The sequence below is a fragment of the Musa acuminata genome, chromosome BXJ1-7, assembly GCF_036884655.1.
Source record: "Musa acuminata AAA Group cultivar baxijiao chromosome BXJ1-7, Cavendish_Baxijiao_AAA, whole genome shotgun sequence".
Lineage (NCBI taxonomy): Eukaryota > Viridiplantae > Streptophyta > Magnoliopsida > Zingiberales > Musaceae > Musa > Musa acuminata.
In genome coordinates this window covers 13,300,754-13,324,944 of record NC_088333.1, presented here as the reverse complement: position 1 = coordinate 13,324,944, position 24,191 = coordinate 13,300,754, and the positions used below count along the sequence as shown (strand labels likewise).

General features: G+C 41.6%; 2 protein-coding genes and 1 pseudogene across 3 annotated transcripts; 2 read left to right on the top strand and 1 right to left on the bottom strand.

Annotated features, from left to right (window-relative positions):
* Window positions 1-210: 210 nt before the first annotated feature.
* LOC135678909 (multifunctional methyltransferase subunit TRM112 homolog A-like) lies at window positions 211-837 on the top strand (annotated as a pseudogene).
* Window positions 838-1,230: 393 nt separating this feature from the next.
* On the top strand, window positions 1,231-20,693 carry LOC135678907 (diacylglycerol kinase 7-like). 2 transcript variants are annotated; one of them, XM_065192151.1, is made up of 12 exons: window positions 1,232-1,674; window positions 2,964-3,086; window positions 3,948-4,085; window positions 4,167-4,252; window positions 4,426-4,513; window positions 11,953-12,028; window positions 12,414-12,496; window positions 13,207-13,277; window positions 14,286-14,363; window positions 16,436-16,523; window positions 19,197-19,313; window positions 20,328-20,693. In XM_065192151.1, exons 1-12 carry the CDS (start codon window positions 1,339-1,341, stop codon window positions 20,484-20,486), a joined length of 1,443 nt encoding a protein of 480 aa, XP_065048223.1. In that variant the 5' UTR covers window positions 1,232-1,338; the 3' UTR covers window positions 20,487-20,693. The 2 variants fall into 2 exon arrangements, with proteins under 2 accessions (XP_065048224.1, XP_065048223.1); XM_065192152.1 differs by lacking the exon at window positions 2,964-3,086 and having other exon boundaries at window positions 1,231-1,674.
* On the bottom strand, window positions 20,545-24,191 carry LOC135679673 (glutamate receptor 2.7-like). The gene is made up of 4 exons (XM_065193662.1): window positions 23,912-24,191; window positions 21,591-23,318; window positions 21,113-21,519; window positions 20,545-21,031 (listed from the first exon to the last, which is right to left on the bottom strand). The coding sequence occupies exons 1-4, from the start codon at window positions 24,189-24,191 to the stop codon at window positions 20,684-20,686; spliced, it is 2,763 nt and encodes a 920-aa protein (XP_065049734.1). The 3' UTR covers window positions 20,545-20,683.

Below are 24,191 nucleotides of genomic sequence, written 5' to 3'. Positions count from 1 at the left end.
TGTGGATCCTAAGGGACATGAGAGGTTTTAGGGAAGCTGACTTTTACGAACGGACATGCAAAGGTGCCACACGACTTAGATAAAACTAACTAAGTTCTCTTTGTGGAGCATAGTATAAAGTTTGCTGTCGACTTTCGTCGAGCAGGTACGGCGCAACTTACCTCGTGCCGTTCCCGCGTGTTCGAGAAGGCTGGTCGCAGCGTTCTTTCCTCGTGCCGTTCCCGCGTGTTGCGTTTCCACTGGGCTTGCGCGGTCATCAACACCAACAGAGGAAGATATCTCAAGGGCCCACAAGTTCGATCGATAGAGCGAAAGGGAGAGCTGGAAAGATGAGGCTTTTGACCCACAACATTCTCTCCTGCAACATCAAGGGCGTCGCCAACGACTTCCCCCTCCGCCGGGAGGCTGAGAAGCGGGTCGAGAAGGAGGTGGAGCTCAACGCCGATTTCCTCCGTCACATCTTCCCCAAGATCGAATAAAAGGCCCTCGCTGACGCCGTCGGCTACGGCGAGCTACCCGAGGAGGCCGACGTCGCGATGCTGGGCTCCGAGGACTTCCTCCACCGGTTCCACCATGCGCTGCTCGAGATCGACGTCGAGGAGGGTGCCCTCGTCTGCCCCGAGACCGGCCGCGGGTTCCCCGTCAATAAGGGCATTCCCAACATGCTCCTCCACGAAGACGAGGTCTGATTCGAGGGGACCGTTGCGGATCGCCCTTTTCCTTTTTCTTCGGCTTTAGGATTAAGGTTTTTGTGTCGCTGGGAAATGCCCTGATGTATCTGTACAACTCTGGTCTCTTGTATCGCCATCTGCAATTATAAGAATCCTAATTGGTGAACCGTTGTTTGGTTTTTCCCTGAACGCGTTGGACCAGTCCGTGTTCTCACTTCTCAGGTGGCACCGTCTGTTTGCTGCCATCCTGAAGAAGTGCGGGTCCCACTATGTTTGTGCAGTCAGCTCGAGAATAAAAACATTGGGAGGAACGTAGGATATGGGAAAACTGGCGTTCATCTTCGAACGGTAACCACTTACAATAGGATGGCAAATTTTCGTAATTTCGTCTACCTACGGTGCCGTTTTTGAGTATCTACTTCCACGGGCAGTCAACGACCGCCCCCGTCTCTGGTTGCAAGACAAGCGGAATTATGCGCCTAATTAATTTAAATTATTTTTTTTCTTCTACGATCCAAAACAGTCGAGTAAAAAATAATAATTGTAAAGACCTCTCTCTCTCTCTCTCCCTCCTTTTTGAAGTGGCATTAATTCCTTCTCACTCCGATTTTTGCCTCGGTTGCTTCGCGTTCTTCGAACACGGCAGCTAGCGAGCGCGTGAAGGGAGATGTCGAACTTCACGGCGGCTGCAGAGGGGGGAGGAACGGTGGCGGCGAGATCCTCGCTGTGGGAGTCCATCCGGAGATGTGGAATCTTGGGGATGGGGATCGACGAGGAGGAGCTGAGGCGTAAGATCTTGATACCGGCGTACATCCGGACGGCGATGTCGTCGGCCATCCGCAACCGGGACGCGGGCGCTAGCGCCGAGGCGGCGGTGAGAGCCGGGGAGGAGGCGGACGAGGTGCCGGAGGCGCCGATAGTGGTGCTCGTGAACTCCCGCAGCGGCGGCCGCCATGGCCCCCAGCTTACGGCCCGGCTTCAGCAGCTCATCAGCGTAGAACAGGTCAACGAACAAGTCCATTTCCTCTCTCTTCTTGCGTTTTCTACTGCATTTTGCGAAATCTCCTTTGGGGTTCCTGAGGTCGAAGATCGAGGCTGGCTTACAGTGGCTTTTAGTCTTTGAGTACACTTTTGGAGTTTCTGGAGTGAATCTTTAGATCTTTAGTTCGTGATAAGCTTGCATTTCTCGATCGATCTTTATGCATTATTTTGAGGATTCGGAGTTATTTTATTCTTGGTGACTTAAGAGTTTGGGTTCGCTTTGCTGCTTTGCTTTTAGAGAAGGTTATTTACTAATATGTATGTAGCATGGTAAACCATCTGGGCAAGCAAAAGTTTTGGTCTCTTAGGTTCCGAAACAGTGATAATAAAAGCTAAAAATGGCAAAAATTAGACACATGGTTATCAGGTAGACATCTTTGTGTTGAACTTCTTTGATCTTTGAATTATGGAGCATTAAATGTTGATTCAGTGCTATTGTTACTAGCAAGATTCTGAACTTTTGGTTGTCCTAAGATTGTTATTGCATACATTGTGGACTCAAATTTGAGAGGATTTCTTGACTTTGGATCTTTTTGGTGCCTGCACCTTCTTGATGATCAGCCTGCCGTGTGATATATTTCTTTCCTTTTGCCTTTTATTCTTTATTTTGCTATGGGAATTCCATATGGTTTTCTTCTTTTGACCAACAATTTATTGGAAAAAAGGAGAAACAAAAGGACATCAAACTCCATACACATTTGGATAGGGCGATCAGCAATGAATTCTGATGGCCTTTAAGAGTGTCATGTACTTATTTTGTTTTGTTCATTAATTATATATTGAACCAAGGTAGATTGTGCTGGAACTTGCTGTCCAGAATTTTCAAGTTCATTAAAATTTATGATTCTGTACTTCAATTGCGGATGTGATACAATTCAAGAAAACCCAATCTTCCAACAGCTTCCTATGTGGTTATTGTTTAGATATGTACTGATTTGCTATGCTACTAGTGTTGTTTTGTCAATTTCTAGTAGCTAATTAAAACCCTATAGTTGATATGAGTTCATGTGATAAAATTTTCATGTTACCATTGTGGAAACTGTAGATGGAACATTATTGCAGTAAGAATTTTTGGACAGGCTGAGTTCTGCTAGAGAAGTAGGATTCTAGTATGTTCAAGTCAATGCAATGTGATCCACATGGACTCCAATGATGCTGTTTATTGATAATTATAATTAAAAATTTTCTCTGGAATCATATCTATGTGTGCAAAATTGGCACGTTACTAATTATTTATCTTATTTAATCCAGGTATTTGATCTTTCAGATATCCAGCCTCCTCATTTTGTTCAGTATGGTTTGACTTGCTTAGAAAACTTGGGTGACAATGGCGACAATCTTGCAAGGGTCATTCGCGAAAACTTAAGAGTTATGGTATATTTTCTTGAACTGATTGCTTGCTGTGTCTGTTCATGCATGCTTGAACTTCTTACAATCATGGATCATAGTGAAGTATTTCCTTTTTTATCCGATGTTTTAGTTAGAAATATTCATGCGTGTGAGAAAAAAGAGAGATTGACTAAGAGAATAATCCCATATCACTAAGAAAACTTGAAAAGTTTAGGTTGGTTTGACACCCAGCCTAGAAGCTTAAGCTTTTAGGTTGAATTGGTGTCCAATCCAATATATGTTAACTTTGATCAGTTAGAATCAGAATTATCATTATTTGATTTTCAACATGGTATCAGAGCCAAGTAGATAAAATTTGATCTAAATGAGTTTAAAAAATTGAGTTAAGATGGGTTTGGTAGCCAAGGCCAAGATGTGGTGGTTCAACCCATGAGTTTGACTGAATGTAGATGAGTCATACCATGACAAGTGAATGCGAATATGTGAACCGTCCTATAGTGTCAGAAAAGATGCTTACTAAGTTTGAACCCTTAACGAATAAAGACAAGACAATCAACCCACACATGAATAAGAGTATTGAAAATATTCAGTTGTGCATGCTGAAGAGAGATAAAAAATAGTCCCGCATCATCACCAACAATTGATAGGTTCAAATTACATATACTGGGTTTGGCCCACAACCTAGAAGCTTAAGTTTTAGTTTGAATTGGTGTCCAATCTAATATATGTTAACCTTGATCAGTTTGAAATTATCATCATTCGATTTCCAACAGTTTTGATACTGTGCTAGTCAGTTATTCACTTCTCTTCAGTTTTTTTTTCCAGTTTTATTCCATTGGGCAGTATATTTTTATGGGATGCATGATTAATTATTTTCTTTTGCAGGTTGCTGGAGGTGATGGTACGGTAGGTTGGATATTGGGAAGCCTGGGAGAACTTTTTGTGCAGAAAAGAGAGCCAGTTCCTCCAACTGGCATTATTCCACTTGGAACGGGGAATGATCTCTCAAGGAGTTTTGGTTGGGTAAAGAGCTGCATTTAACTGTCAGTTGACAATTGCAGATTCATTGAGATAGCACCAGTTTATCTGGTTACCCAAATGCAGGGTGGTTCGTTTCCTTTTGCATGGAAGTCAGCAGTGAAACAATCTCTTCTTAAGGCAGTCTCGAATCCTGTTCAACACCTTGATAGGTGAGCATAATCACCATTATGTCATTGTTAATTTAACCGATCTCCATTCATTCTTAAGCTTATCATTCAATAACGGTGATACATCTTTATCTTAGAATTTCTCTACTTTTGAATTCAAAGATAAGGGAAGATGTGTCACAGCTATGTTAACTAAAAATTTATAATATATGCAGTTGGCATGTTACAATCATAATGCAAGAAACAGAACGACTAGAACTTCCATTTTCTCTTAAGCATATGGAGGAGTACGATCTTACTCAGGTGTGATGTTGAATCTGTTCTTGTTGCTGTTATATATTTTTCTAGTTTTGGTGTTTCTTTAGTTAATTTATACTGTATGATTCTGTTGATACATGCTAATTATTACTCTCCTGCAAAAGAACTGCATGTTATTCTTATGTTGCTGAAATCTGGGCTTTTAATATCGAATGATACCACCCGTACCGGGCGATATGTACTGGTCCGCCAGTAAACCAGTACGTGGACCACCTGCTACCGGGCGATACCATCGATTGGGGCTGTTTCTACCCCATTACCATACGAAATCGATCGGTAACAGCCAATTTCGACATCGCCATCTTGTCACGGATTTAGCTGGAATTGCCTAAGTCGTGAGATACCCTTGCGGCAAAGTCATGAACTTAGCTGAAATTGCCTAAGCCGTGAAGCACCCTTACGCCAACACCTCGGACTTAGCTAGGATTACCTAAGTCCTAAGGCGCCCTTGCAACATATGCGTCCGCAAAGGTTCAGCCTAGTTGCAATCTCGTACAGGTCCTGAAGGACCTGTAAAACAAAAAGTTGAATAGATTGAAAACGAGCGACGGACAAGTCCCGACGTCTCGCAGAGAGGGAAGCTTTACAAGCAATTCAGCAAGCACCTTGAGTGCAAGAGAGAAAAAAGAGGAAGGAGAAAACAAGGACCTTAGAAGGTAGAACGAATAGTTGCAAGTCCATAAACAACTGCTCACCAGGTGTCGGGCGCGAAGACAAGTTTCCGTCAAGTTAACATGCGAACTTGTGAAGATTTTTCAACACCCAACAATATACCGAAGCCCCATCCACCCCTGTGCCACCTGGAGGGTTCTAGGGTACTGAGATGCTGACGTTTCGCGTGCAGTTGCGGCTTGCAGAAAATAAGCCGTGGCACGTGAAAACAGAGCTATTTTGTGTAGTTCGGCCTGGCGCGGCGAGCGGTCGCACTGCAGCGCTGCAACCTATTCAAACATGCATTTTTTACAACAAAAACACACAAAACTAAGGCAAAACATACTGCCATGTCTCGGTACAAGCATGCAAAAGTGACGAACGGTTCGTTGAACGAAATTGTTGCGAGTGCGCAATGACCGTTCATGACATTCTCCCCCACTTAAACTATCGACGCCCTCGTCAACACTAGTTGGTAGTTATTGATGATTGCTTCTTCATGTCGTAGGGCGCCTTTAGGTTCCCAACTGGCTTCGTTTCGGGGAAGCTTTCGCCACTTCACTAAGTACTCCTTTTGTTCAACACCATTGGGTAGCTTTATCTTGCGATCCACTAAAATGGTTTCAACTCTCTTTTCGTAGGAGGCTATGGTGGGGGGTGGCCGAGTTGGAATACTTCGGGAAGCATCTTGCGGATCTGAATGGTAGGCTTTCAAGTTGTTGGCGTGGAAAACATTGTGAATTTTGAGCCACGCTGGCAGCTACAACTTGTAGGAGACGTTGCCTACCCTACTGATAATTGGGAAAGGCCATTCATACTTACGCACCAATCCTTTGTGTACTTTGTTCTTAAAGAATTGGAGTGATGCTAGTTGGAACTTTACTAACACCAAATCGTCGACTTTGAACTCCTATGACCGCCTTCATAAGTCTGCCCACTTCTTCATCTTTTTGGTCGCCTTCTCCAAGTAAGCCCATGCAATATCTATATTTCGGTGTCATTCTTTTGTAAAGTGATATGCTGATGGACTACTCCCAGTATATCCAATAGCCAAGGTATGAGGAGTTGATAGTTGTTGTCCTATAATGATCTCGAAGGGGCTCTTGTTGGATGCAGAGCTCCGTTGCAAGTTGTAAGAGAATTGGGCTATGTCCAACAGTTTCACCAAATCTCGTTAGTTGGCACTCACGTAGTGCCAAAAATATTGCTCAAGGAGCGAGTTTATCCTTTCAGTTTAGCCATCCGTTTAGGGGTGGAAGCTTGTGGAGAAGTATAACCTAGACCCCAACAATTTGAATAGCTCAGTCTAGAATCGTCACAGGAATCGAGCGTCTCGATCACTGATGATATTGTGCGAGACTTTCCAATACTTCACCATATTCTTCATCATCGGATTGGCCACCTCCTCTGCTGAACAGTGTAGGGGTGTAGCAATGAAAGTTGCATACTTTAAAAATCGATCGATCACCACGAGTATCGATCCGAGTCCCCCTACTGCTGGCAAGCTTGATATGAAGTCCAAGGAAATACTCTCCCATGGCTTTTCTGGTACGGGCAACGACTCCAAAAGTGCCACCGGCTTCCGCTGCTCCACCTTATCTTGTTGGCAAGTGAGGCACGTTCGAACATATTCCTCCACATCAGTCCCCATCTTTGGCCAGTAGAAGGCTCTCTCTACGAGAGCCAAGGTGCTGTGAATACCCGGATGTCCAGCCCAAAGGGAATCGTGACACTCTCTTAAGAGTTTATACTTCAAATTGTCCACTCGAGGAACATAAACCTTATTGCCTCTTGTGTAAATGAGTCCCTCCTGGACCTAAAATCGTCGTGCCTTACCTTCTTTGATAAGTTACATCAGGGTTACTACCTGAGGATCATTGTACAGTCCATCCCTGATCCTGGGAAGGAAAGTGGAGTGCAACTGACTTGTTTGGCCTCTGCCTTCCAATTGTATGGCATTCATTTTCACTTTCCGGCTCAATGCATCAGCTACGACATTTGCTTTTCCGGGCTTGTACTCCATTGCCATATCAAACTCAGCCAGAAAGTCATGCCATCATGCTTGCTTTTGGGAGAGTTTTTTTTAGTTTAAAAATAACTTAAAGCGATGTTGTCTGTCCTTAGCACAAATCGCGATCCAAGAAGGTAGTGCTGCCAAACTCGCAGACGGTGGACCACCGCTGTTACCTCTTTCTCGTGCACCGGATACCGCTGCTCGGTCTCGTTGAGCTTGTGGCTCTCGTAGGCTACCGGATGACCCTCCTGCATGAGTACTCCCCCAATAGCGAAGTCTGAAACATCTGTATAGACTTCAAAGGGCTCCTCGTAGTCCGACAATTTGAGCACCGGTTCTTCCAACACAGCAGCTTTTAAATCTTGGAATGTCGCTTTACATTTATCAGACCATCTCCAAGGCTGCTCCTTCTTCAGCAACTCCATCAGTGGAGTTGCGCGCTTCGAATACCCTGTTATGAAGCGCCGATGGTAGTTGACGGAACCAAGGAAGGATCTCAGCTCTGGCACCATCTTTGGAGTTCGCCATTCCGTAACAGCTTGCACCTTTGATTTGTCCATCTAAATGGAGTCATCACTGATTTGATGCCCCAATAATAAGATCTTCGTTTGAGCCAAGGAGCACTTCTCCCTTTTCACGATCACAGTGTTCTCCCTGAGAACCTTGAAAATTGTCCAAAGGTGCTCAACATGCTCCTCAAGCATTTGACTATAGACGACGATATCATCTAAGTAGACAACCACAAACTTATCCAAATACTCTTTGAATAGCTGATTCATAAGAGTGCAGAACTTGGCCGGAGCGTTGGTTAAGCCGAAAGGCATCACCAAGAACTCAAACACTCCGTACCTAGTCACGTAGGTAGTCTTCGTTTTGTCACCTTCAGCAATGCGCACCTACCAGTATCCCGACCAAAGGTTGAGTTTGGAGAAATACTTTGTTTTGCCCAATTAGTCGAACAAGTCTGCGATGAGCGGAATGGGATACTTGTTCTTAACCATCACTTTGTTGAGGGTTCGATAATCGACGCATAGTCAGAGGCTCCCATCTTTTTTTTTTTTTTTTTGAAGAGAATGAGAACTGGAGCTCCGAAAGGTGCTTTGGAACTATGGATGAGACCACCGCTTAGCAGTTCACCTAACTGCTTTCTCAGCTCTGCCAACTCTAGAGGGGGCATGCTGTATGGTGGTCTCGCTGGAGGCTTCATTCCTGGCTCCAGCTCGATATGATGATCAACACCTTTGCATGGCGACAGAGTCTTCGGCAACTCGGATGTCATAACGTCTGTGAACTCCTTCAGAACATTAGCCATCCTAGCAGATCCATGAATGGCCTCCTCGTCGAGTGGCTCTAGCTTTATAGTAGCCACGAATGTTAATTCGTCTTTTCGTACCCCTTTCTTCAGTTTGAATACTGATATCTGTTGGGGTTCCCTGGTTCCTCTTCGAGAGACGGGAACCACATAGGGGTCGTCACCTCCCATCATACATAGGGAGTTTAGGAATGACATTGGCACCAACTTTGCCTCGTACATGAACTCTATTCCAAGAATTACTTGGAAGTCGTCCAGTGGCACCGCCATCATGTTTGTGCTCTCGCTCCATGTTCCGATCTTGATGGGAACTCCCTTTGCCAACCCGGAGATTTGCTTGGCCTCCGAGTTGACCGCCTTTATTCGACTCGGGTTTTTCTCAAAGATCAGCCCAATTTGATTTGCTTCTCGGTCGGCTATAAAGTTGTGGGTAGCACCCGTGTCCACCATCGCACGAGTTGTTTGGCCATTGAGCTTAATGTCTACGTATATCAATTAGCTGCTTCCTGCTTTTTATGGCATTGTCTTCATGTTCTCCCTCACTTGACTCCGCATAGCATTCAACAAACGTATTGCTCCCATCCGGGGTCCTTGCGACACCTCATCATCGCTGTTGGATTTTGAACTACTCGAACTAATAGCGACAGCCTTACCCTTGTCCGATTTGGGGGGATGGATATAAGCTGTTAAAGCATTGAGTGCTTGCTTCTGTGGGCACTCTCTCACCATATGCGGCCCTCCGCACAAGAAGCATCTGCCAGGTTTTGGGGCCTTGCCTTTTGAGATTGGCCCTTTGTGGGAACTCTTATTCCTTTATTCGCCCCTAGGCTCCTTCCTTTTGAAGATTGTTTCCTTTTTCCCGGGTCCTCAGAGGTAACAAAGTCGGTGAGCCTTTCTGCGGTAGCAATTGCCCTGATCACATCGGTGACATTCCTTCGATGCAGTTCTTGTTGAGCCCAAGGCTTACCATCGAGGAAGCTGAACAGCTTATCCTTCTCGGACATGTTCTGTATGTCCAGTATTAGTGCAGAAAATTCCTTCACGTAGTCTCAAATGGAAGTACTTTGGTGGAGTTGTTTTAGTTTCCTCATTGCGACGAACTCTGTGTTCTCAGGTAGAAATTGAGTTCTCAACTCCTGCTTTAAGTCCTTCCATGTGTCCACCCGATACGGACCTTGTTAGATCTCCTCTCAACGGGTTCGCCACCAAAGTTTTGCATCCCCATTCAAATACATACTAGCTATCGAAACTTTGGTTTCTTCATAATCAGGCCTTGTAGCTCGAAAATATTGTTCCATGTTGAACAGAAAATTCTCGAGCTCTCTAGCATCTCTGGCACCTCCATAACAATATGGCTCGGGTGCCCTCAAGTTTTGTGGCGGTGCAACGTGGGTGTTGCTTCCTCCCGCATTCAGTGCCCTAGTGAGCATGGTCACCCTGGAAGTGAGTTCTGCCACGACTTCATACAGATGTTGCACGGAGTCTTTGGTATCGTCTAACAGTCAATCGACTAAGGCCTCAACCTTGTCGATCCAAGATTTAGCTTCTTCTTGCGAGCTCTCTACCCCGAGAAGCCTTCGTTGGCCATGGTAGAGTTCCTCCAAGCTCACTTCAAGAACATCCAAGCGGGTTTCCGCCGCTGTGAGTCTCTCCCTATGACTCTTTTTCCTGGTTGGCGCTCTAGATTGTGCCTCCTCCGCTCGTGGAGAGTAGTCAACTTCTCGCTCATCATGTTCGCTACTACGGTCCTCCAACGCGGCTCCACCAATATGAGAGCGAGTTTGCACTTGCAGACTACCTGCGGTTGCTTGGGGCAATGGTCTGGCTTGCCCCACCTTGCTCGATTCGCCACAATGCTTGGATATGGCGAGATTACGAAGTTTCTTCGTTGTTTGCTTGAATTGCTTGCCTGCTCTGATATCACAATGTCACGGACTTAGCTGGAATTGCCTAAGTCATGAGGCACCCTTGCGGCAAAGTCATGAACTTAGCTAAAGTTGCCTAAGTCGTGAAGCACCGTTGCGCCAACACCTCGGACTTAGCTAGGATTACCTAAGTCCGCAAAGGTTCAGCCTAGTTGCAACCTCGTACAGGTCCCGAAGGACTTGTAAAATAGAAAGTTTATTAGATTGAAAATGAGCGACGGACAAGTCTCGGCGTCTCGCAGAGAGAGAAGCTTTACAAGCAATTCAGCAAGCACCTTGGTGCAAGAGAGAAAACAGAGGAACGAGAAAACAAGGAATTTAGAAAATAGAACGAATAGTTGCAAGTCCATAAACAACTGCTCATCGGGTGCCGGGCATGAAGGAAAGTTCCCGTCAAGTTAACGTGCGAACTTTTGAAGATTTTTCAATGCTCGATAATATACCGAAGCCTCATCTAGCCCTGTGCCACCCGGGGGGTTCCAGGGTGCTGAGATGGCTGACGTTTTGCGTGCAGCTACAGCTTACAGAATACAAGTCGTGGCATGCGAAAACGGGGCTGTTTTGGGCAGTTTGGCCCGGCGCAGTGAGCGGTCGCACTGCAGTGCTGCAACCTGTTCGAACATGCATTTTTACAAGTAAAAACATACAAAACTAAGGCAAAACTTGCTGCCATGTCTAGGTACAAGCATGCAAAAGCGACTAACGGTTCGTTGAACGAAGTTGTTGCGGGTGCGCGACGATCGTTCGTGACAATCTGCCACCATGCGATATTAGCCAAGGGAGAAGAAAGAAGAGGGAGAAAAAAAGGGAGAACCTGGAGATCCGGCATCGCTCTCCCTCGACGATCTTGATCCGTCTTTGCCCTCTCTCGCCGGACACCGCATATAAGATGTCGCCTCCTCATCGTCTGAGGCGATGAGGCATCGGCGTCGTCAGCGACTTCTCCTCATCCGTGCGGGGAGAAGAAGCCTCGACGATGTCGTCAAGGCTTCGCAGGGAGAAAAAACGAGGTGACGTCATCGAGGAGCTTCTTCCTATGCGAGGAGAAGAAACAAGGCGACGTTGCCCTTCTTTTTACTTTTTAACTTTTTTATTTTACATATATATATACACCGAACAGTATGCCAAAGCATACCGCTCGATATACTCGTACCGTACCATACCGAACTGGGCTCGATACTCCGGTATGGTACGAAATTGCGAACCTTGGCTGAAACACTAACTCTATATAATAGTTAACATGAATTCTGGATTCCAGTGCTTCTTTACCACACTTCAAATGTTATGATTAAACATGAAATACATTTTTGCAATATTCTTCCAATTATCCAGGTTAATATCTAGATATACTTGATTCTTTCTTTCTTGTTGTTGAGATTATTTGCTTTATTTATTTCTTTTTTTGTATGATTTGAGTGGTTTTGACCTGCTGTTCATAGTTAAAGCTAACAGACTGCATTCAATTTTTTTACTTGTTTAAGCTATATATTGTAATATGTTGTAAAAATCAATGTTGCTGCAGGATGTGGACATACAAAGAGAATTGCCTGAAAACATTTCTTGCTCTGAAGGAGTATTTTACAATTACTTTAGCATTGGTGAGCTCTGTGGCCTACAACAATTTTGTTTCTGAAACTCATTGCTTCATGAACACTATTATGTTAGTCATTGGTATTGTTATTATCTCAGAGCTGAATTTAACAATCAAGTCTATGCATTCTTCATTTTAGCTCCATAAGAGATGTCAGGAACAAGTGTTACATGATCTTAATTTTTTGCCGAAATATGGTTTGTTTTTTTTACTTCTAGGTTTTAGGACTGAATAGTAGTTCAAACAAGATGGAAACAGATAATCCAAAAGAATGATGTTGAAATATATTTTTTCTAGTCATCTTCTTTCATGGTAATATTTTCCTCCAGTTGTGTTTCTGCACCATTGGGTGCTTGCAGATACTTACTCTTTTCATTTCTTTTGGAATATAGGAATGGATGCTCAAGTTGCTTATGGATTCCACCATCTACGCAACAAAAAACCATATCTTGCACAGGGTCCCATGTCAAATAAAGTATGCTTTTGATTTTTTTTCTTTATTGTTCACTATCTGCAGTCTAGCATGAATCTGATATTTCGTTTTCCTTTTCCTGTATTTCTTAGTGCAAGTTGCACCTGCAGTCTTTAGTTTGCAAGTTGCACAAAAAAATTTATCCAGCACTAGGTACAACACCTTGCAGAGGGACTAGGTTCTTCTGTTTCATATATTTGCTTTTCCTTGTTCCTGCATTCCTTAGTTTGCAAGCGCATATGAACTTCTACCCAAGCTGAATATATCTACTCTTCATAGTTCCTGCAATCCTTAGTTTTGCATGCAGAATAATAGGTGCAAGGTCACGACTCAATTTGATGGGATAACTATCTCATTAACTTGTTGAGCTTATACTACTAACCCAAAAATTGAAGTGCATCTTCTATCTCTTATAGATTCATCCATATTATTTTCTGCTTCCGATATAGGATTAAACTGGAGCATTACATTCAACCCCTTCTTATGGGGGGGACTAGGTTCTTCTATTTCATCAATATATAATTCAGTTCCCTGGTGTTTAATTGATTTTTATTTAAATTATTAAATGTCTATTTTAATTGTCTATATTATGTTATGCATTTTAGCCATTCCTCATGTCAAGCTTTGAAAGTGCTCTTCAAATTTTTTAAGCATCTGGTCTTATGTTTTGTCAGATGCAGTCTCATTTATCATTTGAACTTCTTGTTTTTCAGTTGATTTATGCTGGACTTGGCTGCACACAAGGGTGGTTCTTTACACCGTGTGTGAAATCTCCAGAACTAAGGTCATACCCATGTTATGCCTGTGGATTATAATTGCTCACTTTATTGAATTTCCATTTTCAGTTCTGAGAAAAGTATTTCAATTTACACAATTTAATCATCATATAATTCACAATATGAAGCTAAAGGTTTCATGGTGCAACTAGAAAACACTTGGGTTTGTAGAACAGAGAAGCCAAATTGAGATCAAGTTTCAACTGAATACCTGAACCAAAAATTATCTTTGGAAAATCTTGCCCTCCACGAACCAATTCAGAGTCCTCATCCCATAATAGTAACAGCATCTATGATTGAATTTCTACTGAATTAAAGAACCATCGCTTTACTATATTACATTGATGCCGTAACTAAATTTATAATAGAAGAGACTTTCAGGAAGCATCATCAGTGTCTCTCTGCAGCTTAAAGCTTCACTATTCTGAGTTACTACAAATTCCTCTATCCTCATAACTAATATTTTTCTTTTCTGAACTTGCTTAAATTTTCAATTTAGTTTGGACCAAACCATATCATTGTCCTTCTATGTGATTGCATTACACAGTTAGATTAATGTCCATAAAAGTGAATATTCTTCTTCGATGTCTTAATTCCATTGTGCTAATATTAATGACATTGTCATGGTTGTTACACATATACGCATCATACAATTATTAGATAGGTAGATTCAGAAAAACTTTGCTCAACACAACAGGATAACAGTATCTTTAAGTGAGCAACATATTGGTGTTTATTTAGAGGACAGGATATTATAAAACATGCTGAGGTGCTTAGCTTAGAGATGATGGGTGAGTTCAGGCAGTTCATGTTTTTGATTTTCTTATCAATACAGTTTTTCCGACTTTTGTTTCACTTTTCCTTTCTCTTAAAATTTTTTATTTTGGTATGTAGCCTTTGATCTCATTATTAATGGACAATGATCTCCCCTTTTGCTTGATATGTTTGCCAATTGTTGTCTACACAGAGAAGTTAAGAAAAATGTTATGTTTATTGATCTTGGAATCCAAATGCAGGGGACTCAAAAACATTTTAGCTCTTTATATTAGAAAAGTCAATAGCAAACAGTGGGAGAAGATTCAAATTCCTTCAAGGTCAGTTTACTTTTATTTTTTTTGTTGTCTAGGTAATCTACTGTGTGACAATATTCAGGAGATGCATGTTTTATCCGTCCTGATACTAATTTGTTAAGTGTTAATTCACTGTCGTTGCAATTGTTCCATTTCCGTTTTGTCTTGCTTTGGACTTGTTTCCTCTTTTCATGATTGTTCAATATAGTTATGTCATTTGCCAAATGGGAGGTTTCAGAAATATGTCAAGCAGTAGTCATATATTATAACAATTAGCATATAAGCAGACCCTACCTTTGGCTGATAAATATCTTTTATTAAATATTCAACATAACCTTGAAAGCAATAACAGAAGCAAGAATCTAATTAATAAGAATAGAAGCAGCTCAATGAGACATTAGCATGAAGCGCTATAATCAATTATCTTATATTTTAAGAAAAAAGCCCTAAAGAGAAGAGATACGAGACTGGTAATAGCTTTCAAGTTGATGAACACAATCTAATCTTGTTAAAAAAATTTTTAAAGAGTCAAACTTAGTTAAATGATTGGAGTATGACTGCTTAGGACTGAAATCTCTGCACTCTTTCTTAATTATGAGATCAAACATCCATGTGAACCCTTGTGTAAAAAGAGGGCAGATCTGATGGCATCAAATGCCCAATGACCTAATGTATGTTCTAAAGTACTTCCCTTCTACCAGTTCTTTCATAATTCAAGGGTATTTTCTCTAACCTCAGTGGTCAGATAACCATAAAATTAGTGGTGTTGTTTGACCTTTTGTTCTTCATCTTCTTTGAAGGTAATAGAAAGGTCTACATTGGAGCTATTGTTATCTAGCATGGAATTTAGTAAGTTTTAGGTATCCATCAGCCAGAAGATTAGGATTGACTCAAAATAGATATCCACCTTTACTTACTGAAAGGAGAGGTGGTCCATTGCATAGGGTCAATCATTGGGATTTTTTATTTTGTAGCTATCTCTCCCAAGACAAATTATTTCATCCTTGCCATTCACTGGCCTGATAATTGAGAGATGTGTACAATCATCAAGGAGACGATGGCAAAGGAAGGTCAAGAAGACATCATTGAGATGACATTTCTGATGAGGAATCTGATGTGTGTCATCACATTAGATACAACATGGTGGAATGGAGCCAATTGTTGCTATTCATTAATTTGGGGAGGTTGTTAGCAGCAGCGAGGTAGGTGACAGGGTTTCATTATTGCTTGCACAACTCGATTGAATTGGGTTCCCTTCGTTGGTGAGCCCATGTGTTAATCATCAAAGAAGTAATCAACTTCTCTAATATAATGGTCAACATTGCCCACCCTTTGTCCTTTTACAAAGATAATAAAAAGAAAAGCATGTGGATTTGTGTTTAGAGTACAGATTTTCAGTTTAGGTGATACTACCAACACCTTTTCTCTTATTCTCTCATGCTGTGGTCCTATGGTACCTCTCTCTCTCTCTCTCTCTCTCTCTCTCTTTCTTTCTTTCTTTCTACTTTTTCTATCACCTTTGCCCCTTTTCCCTTTTCCTTTCTTTTGATCCCTCAACTTCTATCTTCCTCCAACACCTTGAAAAGAGTTATTTCTTTCGTCTGTCATTTAGCAGTGCATTGACACTTGCTGACAAGTTAAATGCAGTTGAAAAATGAAGGGGGGAAAGAAGAGATAAGGAAAATGGCAAGGAATAATATGGAGATGTGGGAGGTAATAAATGATGATGAAGAGAAGGTAATATGGCAGAGAGGCAATTGGGGAAAGGCTAGAATTTCAAATCTAATTTTGTCAAGAACACTTCTGATTTTTTTCCATGGATGTTTCATCTATTTTATAATGGACTGCTTAGTCATTTGATTGCTCCACTATCCTTGGAAGCTTGGGCTTTTCTTTCTGGACTTGTCACCTCCATCATTGGGTAGGATTTCTAGTGGTACTCATATTTTTCTTTATCTGCCTTCCCCTATTTTTCTAGTGAGAAAAAAAAACATGGAAGAATACCGTGATATAATGTTATTTATCTCCTTAGGACATGGAAAACTTTCTTATTCTTCAAGTATGGAATTGATTTACAAGATGTTCTTTGGCTGCAGTGTTAGATCCATTGTTATTCTAAATCTTGACTGTTATGGAGGTGGAAGACATCCATGGGGGCATCCTATGCCTGAGTATCTTGAGAAGGTTTGTGTTACTTTTGTCCATGAGATTTTTCTAATTGTTTGATTGGTTTCTTGGTTTTCCATAATAAAAAATTCATGTAAGTGCTGCCTATCTTTACCTTTAATTATGTTTGGAATTGGCATTTTACTGGAACTAATAGATGAGCTTGGGGGAATTCCAAGTTTTCTTGTTTGTCATTGCACTATATATGCCGATAACAGTGCTGATTCAAGGTGCATTGCATTGTGCATTATCATGTACCTAAAATCAATATTTTCATAATTAAATATATTATACTACTTCATAATTAAAAAGATATTAATAGAAATTATAAATAAATATTTAAGTACTTTGAATTTAATTAAACATATAGCTTTCTATAGATCTCAATGATAGCAAAAGATCCATATAGCTGATCCCAAATATTTGGGACTTTTAGTTTTATTGTTGTTGTGTGCTTCATGAATACATAAACATGCTATAGAACCATTAGGAATCAATTTTGTTAGTTTATTCAGCAGTGGAGAAATATTAGATGTTGAATTTTTGTATCAAAAGTATAAATTAAATGATTCTCAAAGAAGCACTGTAATTTTTCTTATCACTACACTGTAGTTGTAAATATGCTTGAATTTTCCTCTCACATGCTTAATCTAAGACATGCCACTATAGCCATTTGTTTCAACCATGGATTCAATAAATAGGAATATGTTTTATCAAAAGATTTCTTGTGATTTTTTCTAGTATGAAATGTGTCAATCGTCAATTTTGGTATCTTTTCAACAAATATGGCAATATTGTTCCTCTTATCAAGAATTTCGGTCTTTGGGAAGTACCATTATAGGCTTCCATTTGTGATGTTGATACAGGCCTTCTTTGGGAGGTTCTTTGCTTTATTAACTTCAAAATAGACCCTGGTAAATACGAGATGGGATGTGGTAGCTGTATAGAGTGGCTTGCCAACTGTACTGGCAATCCTTCCTATCCACGCAACCAAACCCAATATCTGTCTGGTTTTTGTAACTTAATTTATTAAGAATGAGCAATTTACACATAAAGCATCCAGGATATTTGTAATAGAGCAAGTAGTCTACTTTTAACATTCATTAAGAATGAGAAATCATAAACATAAAGTATGTAATAATCACAATATTAGAGAAACACAATGCCTAATTGAATACAATATACAAAACAGGAAATATGGCTAGTTACAATAAGGACATCACGGTTTACTCCCATTAGCTTATTTGGAATAATCTTGTACTACATCTTTTGCCATGGCCTTTTGACCATTGAATTTTGTTGTCAAATTACCCTCCTTTATCAAATTATAATTGACATCTTCCTCATCCCTTCTCTTTCTTCTTTCCTATATGGTCCAGTCAACTAAAGCTATCACTGTTCATGTCTCTCTCTTTTGTTTATCTCATTATTTCCCTTGATTCTTGTGCTAAGGTGGTCAGCTGTGGTTATGACTTTCTTATAATATCTAAAATGAATTTTAAATTAAACTTTCAAAAACTTTGGTCCTTCAACTTGTAGATCATCAAGCCAATGAGCAAAATACTGGACAATATTAGGTACCCACTAGTTGGACTCCTTTGTTTTTGCTCATATGGGAAGATTTCAGTATTTGACACAGGTGGCTGTTGGGAAAAAGAAAATGGAAAATGTAAAGGGAAAACAAGAATTTAGGGAAAAAAGTACTTGCTGTTTCATCTGAGGTCAGATTGCATTTGGAGTTGGATCTAAGTGGTTGGACTTCTTCCACAATGCCTCCTCTTTGAGGCTTGATTTTGGGGCTTTAATTAAAGTAATAAATTCTTGAATTAAATTATAATTAATGGAATTAAAGTAACAATCTCACGTCTCTTATAAAAAATTCTTGCTATCTCTCCTACATTCTTGAGTACTATTGTTACTAATAATTATTTCTTTTGGATGAATAGGTTTATAGTGCTACTTAATTACCTGTTATTCATAATTTTATGTTTCTGCATGTTTTACTACTATTACTAAATGTAAAACTGTCATATATGATATGCATTTTAAATATATTTGGTGTTGTATCCATCTCATCTTATGTCCTGTTTTATTTTGAAATTTGATTTATTACGCTAACCATATCATATAGTGTTGTTGTCTCTTATTTGTCTCCATGCTTCAGACTTCAGAGACTATCTTGAAATGTTCCCCTTTCTCTGGATATAGATTAATTATACGTTTCCAACTCCCATTAAGGCTTCCAGATATGCTCTTCGAGATTTTTCAAAGCAGCACTACCTGTCTGTTATTACTGAATAATAATTTAGTCCTAGCTGTTGATAGAAATAACAGTTTGTTCTAAGCATGAAACCATGAATCTTGCAATTTTCAACTGAATCATGCATTGGCAGTTGTACCCTTTTTTTATATAACACAAAACAATACATTTACTTATCTACTCACAATAATGTTCTGGCAAACCTTGACTATAATATTATAAATGTCTATGAAGAAATTTGTTCTGTTGGAAGTATTGATGACAAATATTCATACATTAGATTCACTCTATTTGATGCAAATCTATGTAACAAAAAGATGATAAATAGGAAAAGAAGAGGGGAGGGAGAGTTTTATTGGTGCATCTTAAATCTTGTCCTGATATATTATTCTCAAGGAAATTCACAGGGATTTTAACCTTTCTTTTATCAGAAAAGCTTTTTTGAAGCTCAAGTGGATGACGGGCTGCTTGAGATATTCGGGTTAAAGCATGGATGGCATGCATCCTTTGTTATGGTTGAACTTATTTTGGCGAAACACATTGCACAGGTACCTCTATTATCTTGAAATTTCTACTATCATAGATTCATTTTAGCATGGTTTTGATTTTAGCATTTTCATTTCTTACAAGTGTTATGAATTCTTAATGCATTTTCATCACTAACCACAAGTTCTATTTAACTAAACCAGGTGCCTCTTTAGAGGGTGGGCCTTGGCACAATGGTAAAGTTGTTCCTTTGTGGCCTAGGAGACTACAGTTTAAATTATGAAAATAGTCTCTTTAAATATTTAGATATAAGGCTGTATACATTGATCCTTCCCAGACCTCATATTGGTGGGAGCCTTGTGTACTAAGTATGCCCTTTTATGGTGTCTCTTTTTAAAGAAATTAACATTGAAGTTATATTTAACTGAGAGGATAGGAAGACTCGGATGATTCATATCAATCTTATATGGTGATATACACAAAATAATGTGATTTCTTTCTTGTTGTCCTTGAACTATGGTGTTAACATATGTGACGCGTAACAAAATAGTAATAGTAAATTTAGTTTGAGTATGTTAGCTTAGAGTTAGCTGGGATGAGAAAATACTTGACAGTCAAAAGCTTGGATGCTTGTCAATTTCTTTCTAGATCTATTTTCTTGGGCCACTGGACAAGTATTCTATTTCCCCTAGCTTCATCCTTCAAATATTGAGTTCATGACATCGCCATTTTGTGGAATTATACGACAATACAAACATAATGAAATTTGTAGGTTGAAAGATCTCTTGGATTGTCTTGTCTTTTTTGCTTTGGAATTGACATTCAATTGGCCCCAAAACCCTCTCTCTTCTCACTCTCTCTCTCTCTCTCTCTCTCTCTATATATATATATATATATATATATATATCAATCTCTCTTCTCTCTTCTTTTAGTTTGATGTTAATGTTCATTACTCTATCCAGAGATTCTTTATCTGTGATCTCCACATCCTTTGGTCATCGCTACTGCCATGTGGTGGCTCCATTTTGTGAATTTTAGGCTCACTCAAATGAGTGCATGCTGATTTCTGCTTGCAGGCAGCTGCTATTAAGTTGGAACTACGAGGTGGTGACTGGAACAAAGCCTACATGCAAATGGATGGAGAGCCCTGGAAACAACCCTTAAAAAGGGACTACTCAACCTTTATGAAGATCGAGAGGGTTCCCTTTCAATCACGCATGATAAGCGGAAAATGATACCACCCGTCTATGTATATTGCAATATTCTTGATTTACATTTTCCCTGAGGAACTCGTGAATCCCTTCTAGTGCTTAAAATTGATTTTTCAATTCAGATTATGATAATGATGTAAAAAATGCTGTCTCTGGAATGTGTATAGGATTTGGGTTCCAATTGAACAATCGGATGCATTCATGGACTGAAGTGCCATAGCTTACCCATTCTGATCAGGTTCAGTAACACTTTGAGCTTCTTTATCCAGCTTCCCCCCTTTGATGTACAAGATTGCTTGTTGCATCCTTGCCATCACTTCCTTTGCTTCATATGGATTGTTGCAGACGAAATAGGCCAAGGCAGTGATGGACACAAGTCCTGAGATGAGAAAGAGTCCCCAAAAATTCCTGAAGTTAAGCCTCATGGAGCTGAGATTGTCTCGCTGACTAGAACATGTTGGCCGATCTCCGAACCATTTCCTTTTTATCTCCACCATCTTGTCCCCTTGTGTCACCTTCAATATAGCCCTCGAAACATCAGCAACCAATGGAGACCCCTTCTGAAACACCTAAGAATAAGAAGCAAACAAAGTTTGTTTCATCAAATTATTATTATTCGCTGCAGAATAAGCGGCAAATAAGAGGCATACGAAGCCAAATCCAGCCGTCTGATGCGTCGGCCCAACCATGGTGTAGTCAAGGCAATGTTTGGAGAGGAAGAACATGAGGTAGGGGATCTCATCGAAAATGGCTGCCACCCCTCCGTTATCGCTTCCTTTGGACAAGGCATCGGCATACTGATCAACCGTGCTGTAGTTCCTGAGTCTGTGCCGGTCAAAGTTCATCTTCTGCAGCAAGTCGGCCACAAAGGATCCGTTTCTGTAGCCGACGTAGACTCCCTTCGTCTGGAGCTCGGTCACATCGCTCACTGTGGGCTGGAGTTCTTGCACCGTGAGCATGGACGACAGCATCGCTGTGTAGCTCGACACCAGTATCAGGACCACGGACGCCCAAAACACCACCACGATCTGCGATGCTGTGCTCTTCAACTTCCTTTCTGGAATTACAAGTGAACGTCATGTGACATGATTTCTATGTCACTGTATCAGGTGGTTTGATCACGCAAACCTGGTGATGAGACCAGCGTGGAGCAAACGAAGCAGAAGATGATGCCCAGTTGTCGGTGCAGCGGGCCGCCGAACTCACCGGTGTTGTCCCTGTGCTCAAACAGCCACACCACGAAACCTGTAAGGAAGGTGAAGAAAATGCATGATATCCATAGATCTGCCGACAATGGCTTCAAGAATATTAATGCGTTCCCAGGCTTCTTCTTCAGCGGGACGACCATGGACACCCCTGACTCGGTGTAGGGCAGCGTGAAGTCCACGTACTGAGACCGGTTTGCCACGATAGTGATGTCCCCCACCAGCGCATCATAGTTCTGGACTTGCAACAACGAGTGTGGTACGTCTTTAGATTCTGGTCTTAGGTCTAAAGAATGATCAGAGGAAGAGGGAGGAAGGATCACCTTCAGGTATATTTGATACACGAGATCGTCGATGTAAGAGGCCGTCCTCGGCTGAAGCAGAATGTACTCGTAAGGGACGGCATATGGCAACGACTTCATGACAGCATCGAACACATCGATGCAGTAACCCTTGACGCTGGTTGAGTTCTTCGTTGGATCCCATTCCACGCTCAGGAATCGCTTGAATCCTGTTGTTACAGGTACGATGACTTGAAGTTTCTTGCCATTGGTTGGGATCTGCCAGCCTTTGGGCACGGTCGTCGACCCCCCTGGCCATACTATGGGCATGAGCTCTGTCGCCTTGTTAGTGTTCGGGTGTCGCGTGATGCCGGACTCCGGCTTCCAGTATCCGATCACGGTCTCCCTTCCGCCATGGTCTCCGTCAACGTTCACTATCTCGAAGGCGGAAACTGGGAGCTGCCCGTCCACGAGCAGGAATTCGCCGCACAAGCCACGGAACCGAGTGTCGTGGATCGCCTTCAGAAGTCTCGGTCCATCTATGGCAACATCGAGCTTGTCCAAGTCGGTTGCTACACTGCTACGGCTTGGGGAGCCACGGATGCGAGGCCTCATTGCCCCGGCGGCTCTCTCTACCGCCATGGCCACAGCCCAAGCAGTGTCGTACGCCCAGAAGTCGAAAACGTGAGGTTGCACTGACATGTTGACGCTCGGATTCCCTTGAGCGAACTTCTCAGTGAATCTCTTCGTGAAACGTCGGACACCTTCGTCGGATCTGTTAATGTACCGGCGGACGCCGACGGTGCCGTGCATCGAGTTGAGCACCTTCTCCTCCAGTAAGCCGAGGTCATTCGTGATCCCGTCGGTGGTTATCCACACATAGCCTTCAACCATCATGCCCACCTCTTTGGCCTTCCGCATGAGGCGAGAGCCAAGGTCAGCGAGCATGTGCACGATGAAGACTCTAGTCTGCATGGTCATGAGTCGGTAGAGCTCCTTCTCGATCTGCTCATCGGAGGCGGTGGAGACGATGATGCTGCGGTAGGGGACGGCGGCGTCGACCGCGTGGAGAGCGTCGACGAGGTAGGGGATGGCACCCGTGCCGTAGTCGGTGTCGTCGTAGACGGGGATGACATTGCGCCAGCCGAAGGATTTTACGACGGCGGCGATGGCGCCGACCTCGGAGGAGTCGTTGAGGGTGGTGCGAACGAAGTAGGGGGTGCGGGCGGTGGAGAGGGAAGGGCTGGTGGCGGAGAAGGAAAGGATGGGAACTCGACTGTGGTTGCCAAGAACTAGCACGTAGTCAGCTTGGGTGGATTTGGGAGGACCAATGATGACTTGCACTCCGACGTCATCCAATAGCTCCGTGGCTGCAACACACTAAGAATAAGAATCTTTGACGGAGGAGTTGGTCTTGCAAGTATACTCAGACCTAATCGGAGGGCGTCATCCAAAAACAATCGACTGTTTGAAACATGAAGAACAAACGAATACTTGTTTGATATACCAAACGAAGAAAAAATATGAACATCCTATATTAACACAGTAATTGATAATTTTATAATTTCATAAAATTTATATCATTAGACTCATTAATGCATTGAAATACATCCACTTTTCAACATTATGATCAATTTTTTTAAAAAAATTATATTTTTATTATTTTAGTTTATTTTTAATTTAGAAAAACCGATGGTTCAAATCAGATTTCAGTTAAAATTAGAATAGATTCTATATAGTTTTATTTTGGTTCTCAAAAGTTAGAAACTGTTGTCATGCAATTCTATTTTGATTTTCAAATATTAGGAATCAAGATCATCTGTTCTAGAATCAAACTAAGGGCTCAACTAAAGAGGAGCAAATCTCTATCAATGGCTCTTATATATATATATATATATATATATATATATATATATATATATATATATATATATATCATCATCATCATCATCATCATCATCACCTGCTGCCGCTGCACCAATGATGCTTGTGTTGGAATCCCTGAGGCAAAGATCTACCCTGGTGGAGTAGTTTCCGTGAGCAGCGTAGAAATCATCCATGGCCATGTTGATGCTTGCCTGGTTCCTCTTCCCTTCTAAAGTCTGCATGTCAAGGACGGCACCCACACGGACATGCACAGTCCCGTTCCCACCTCCGTCAACCTGAGGTTTGCACTCTGCGGAGGAAGAGAAGCAACGGAAGATGGCAGAAGCAAGACAAAGGAGGAGGATTAGCTTCTCCAT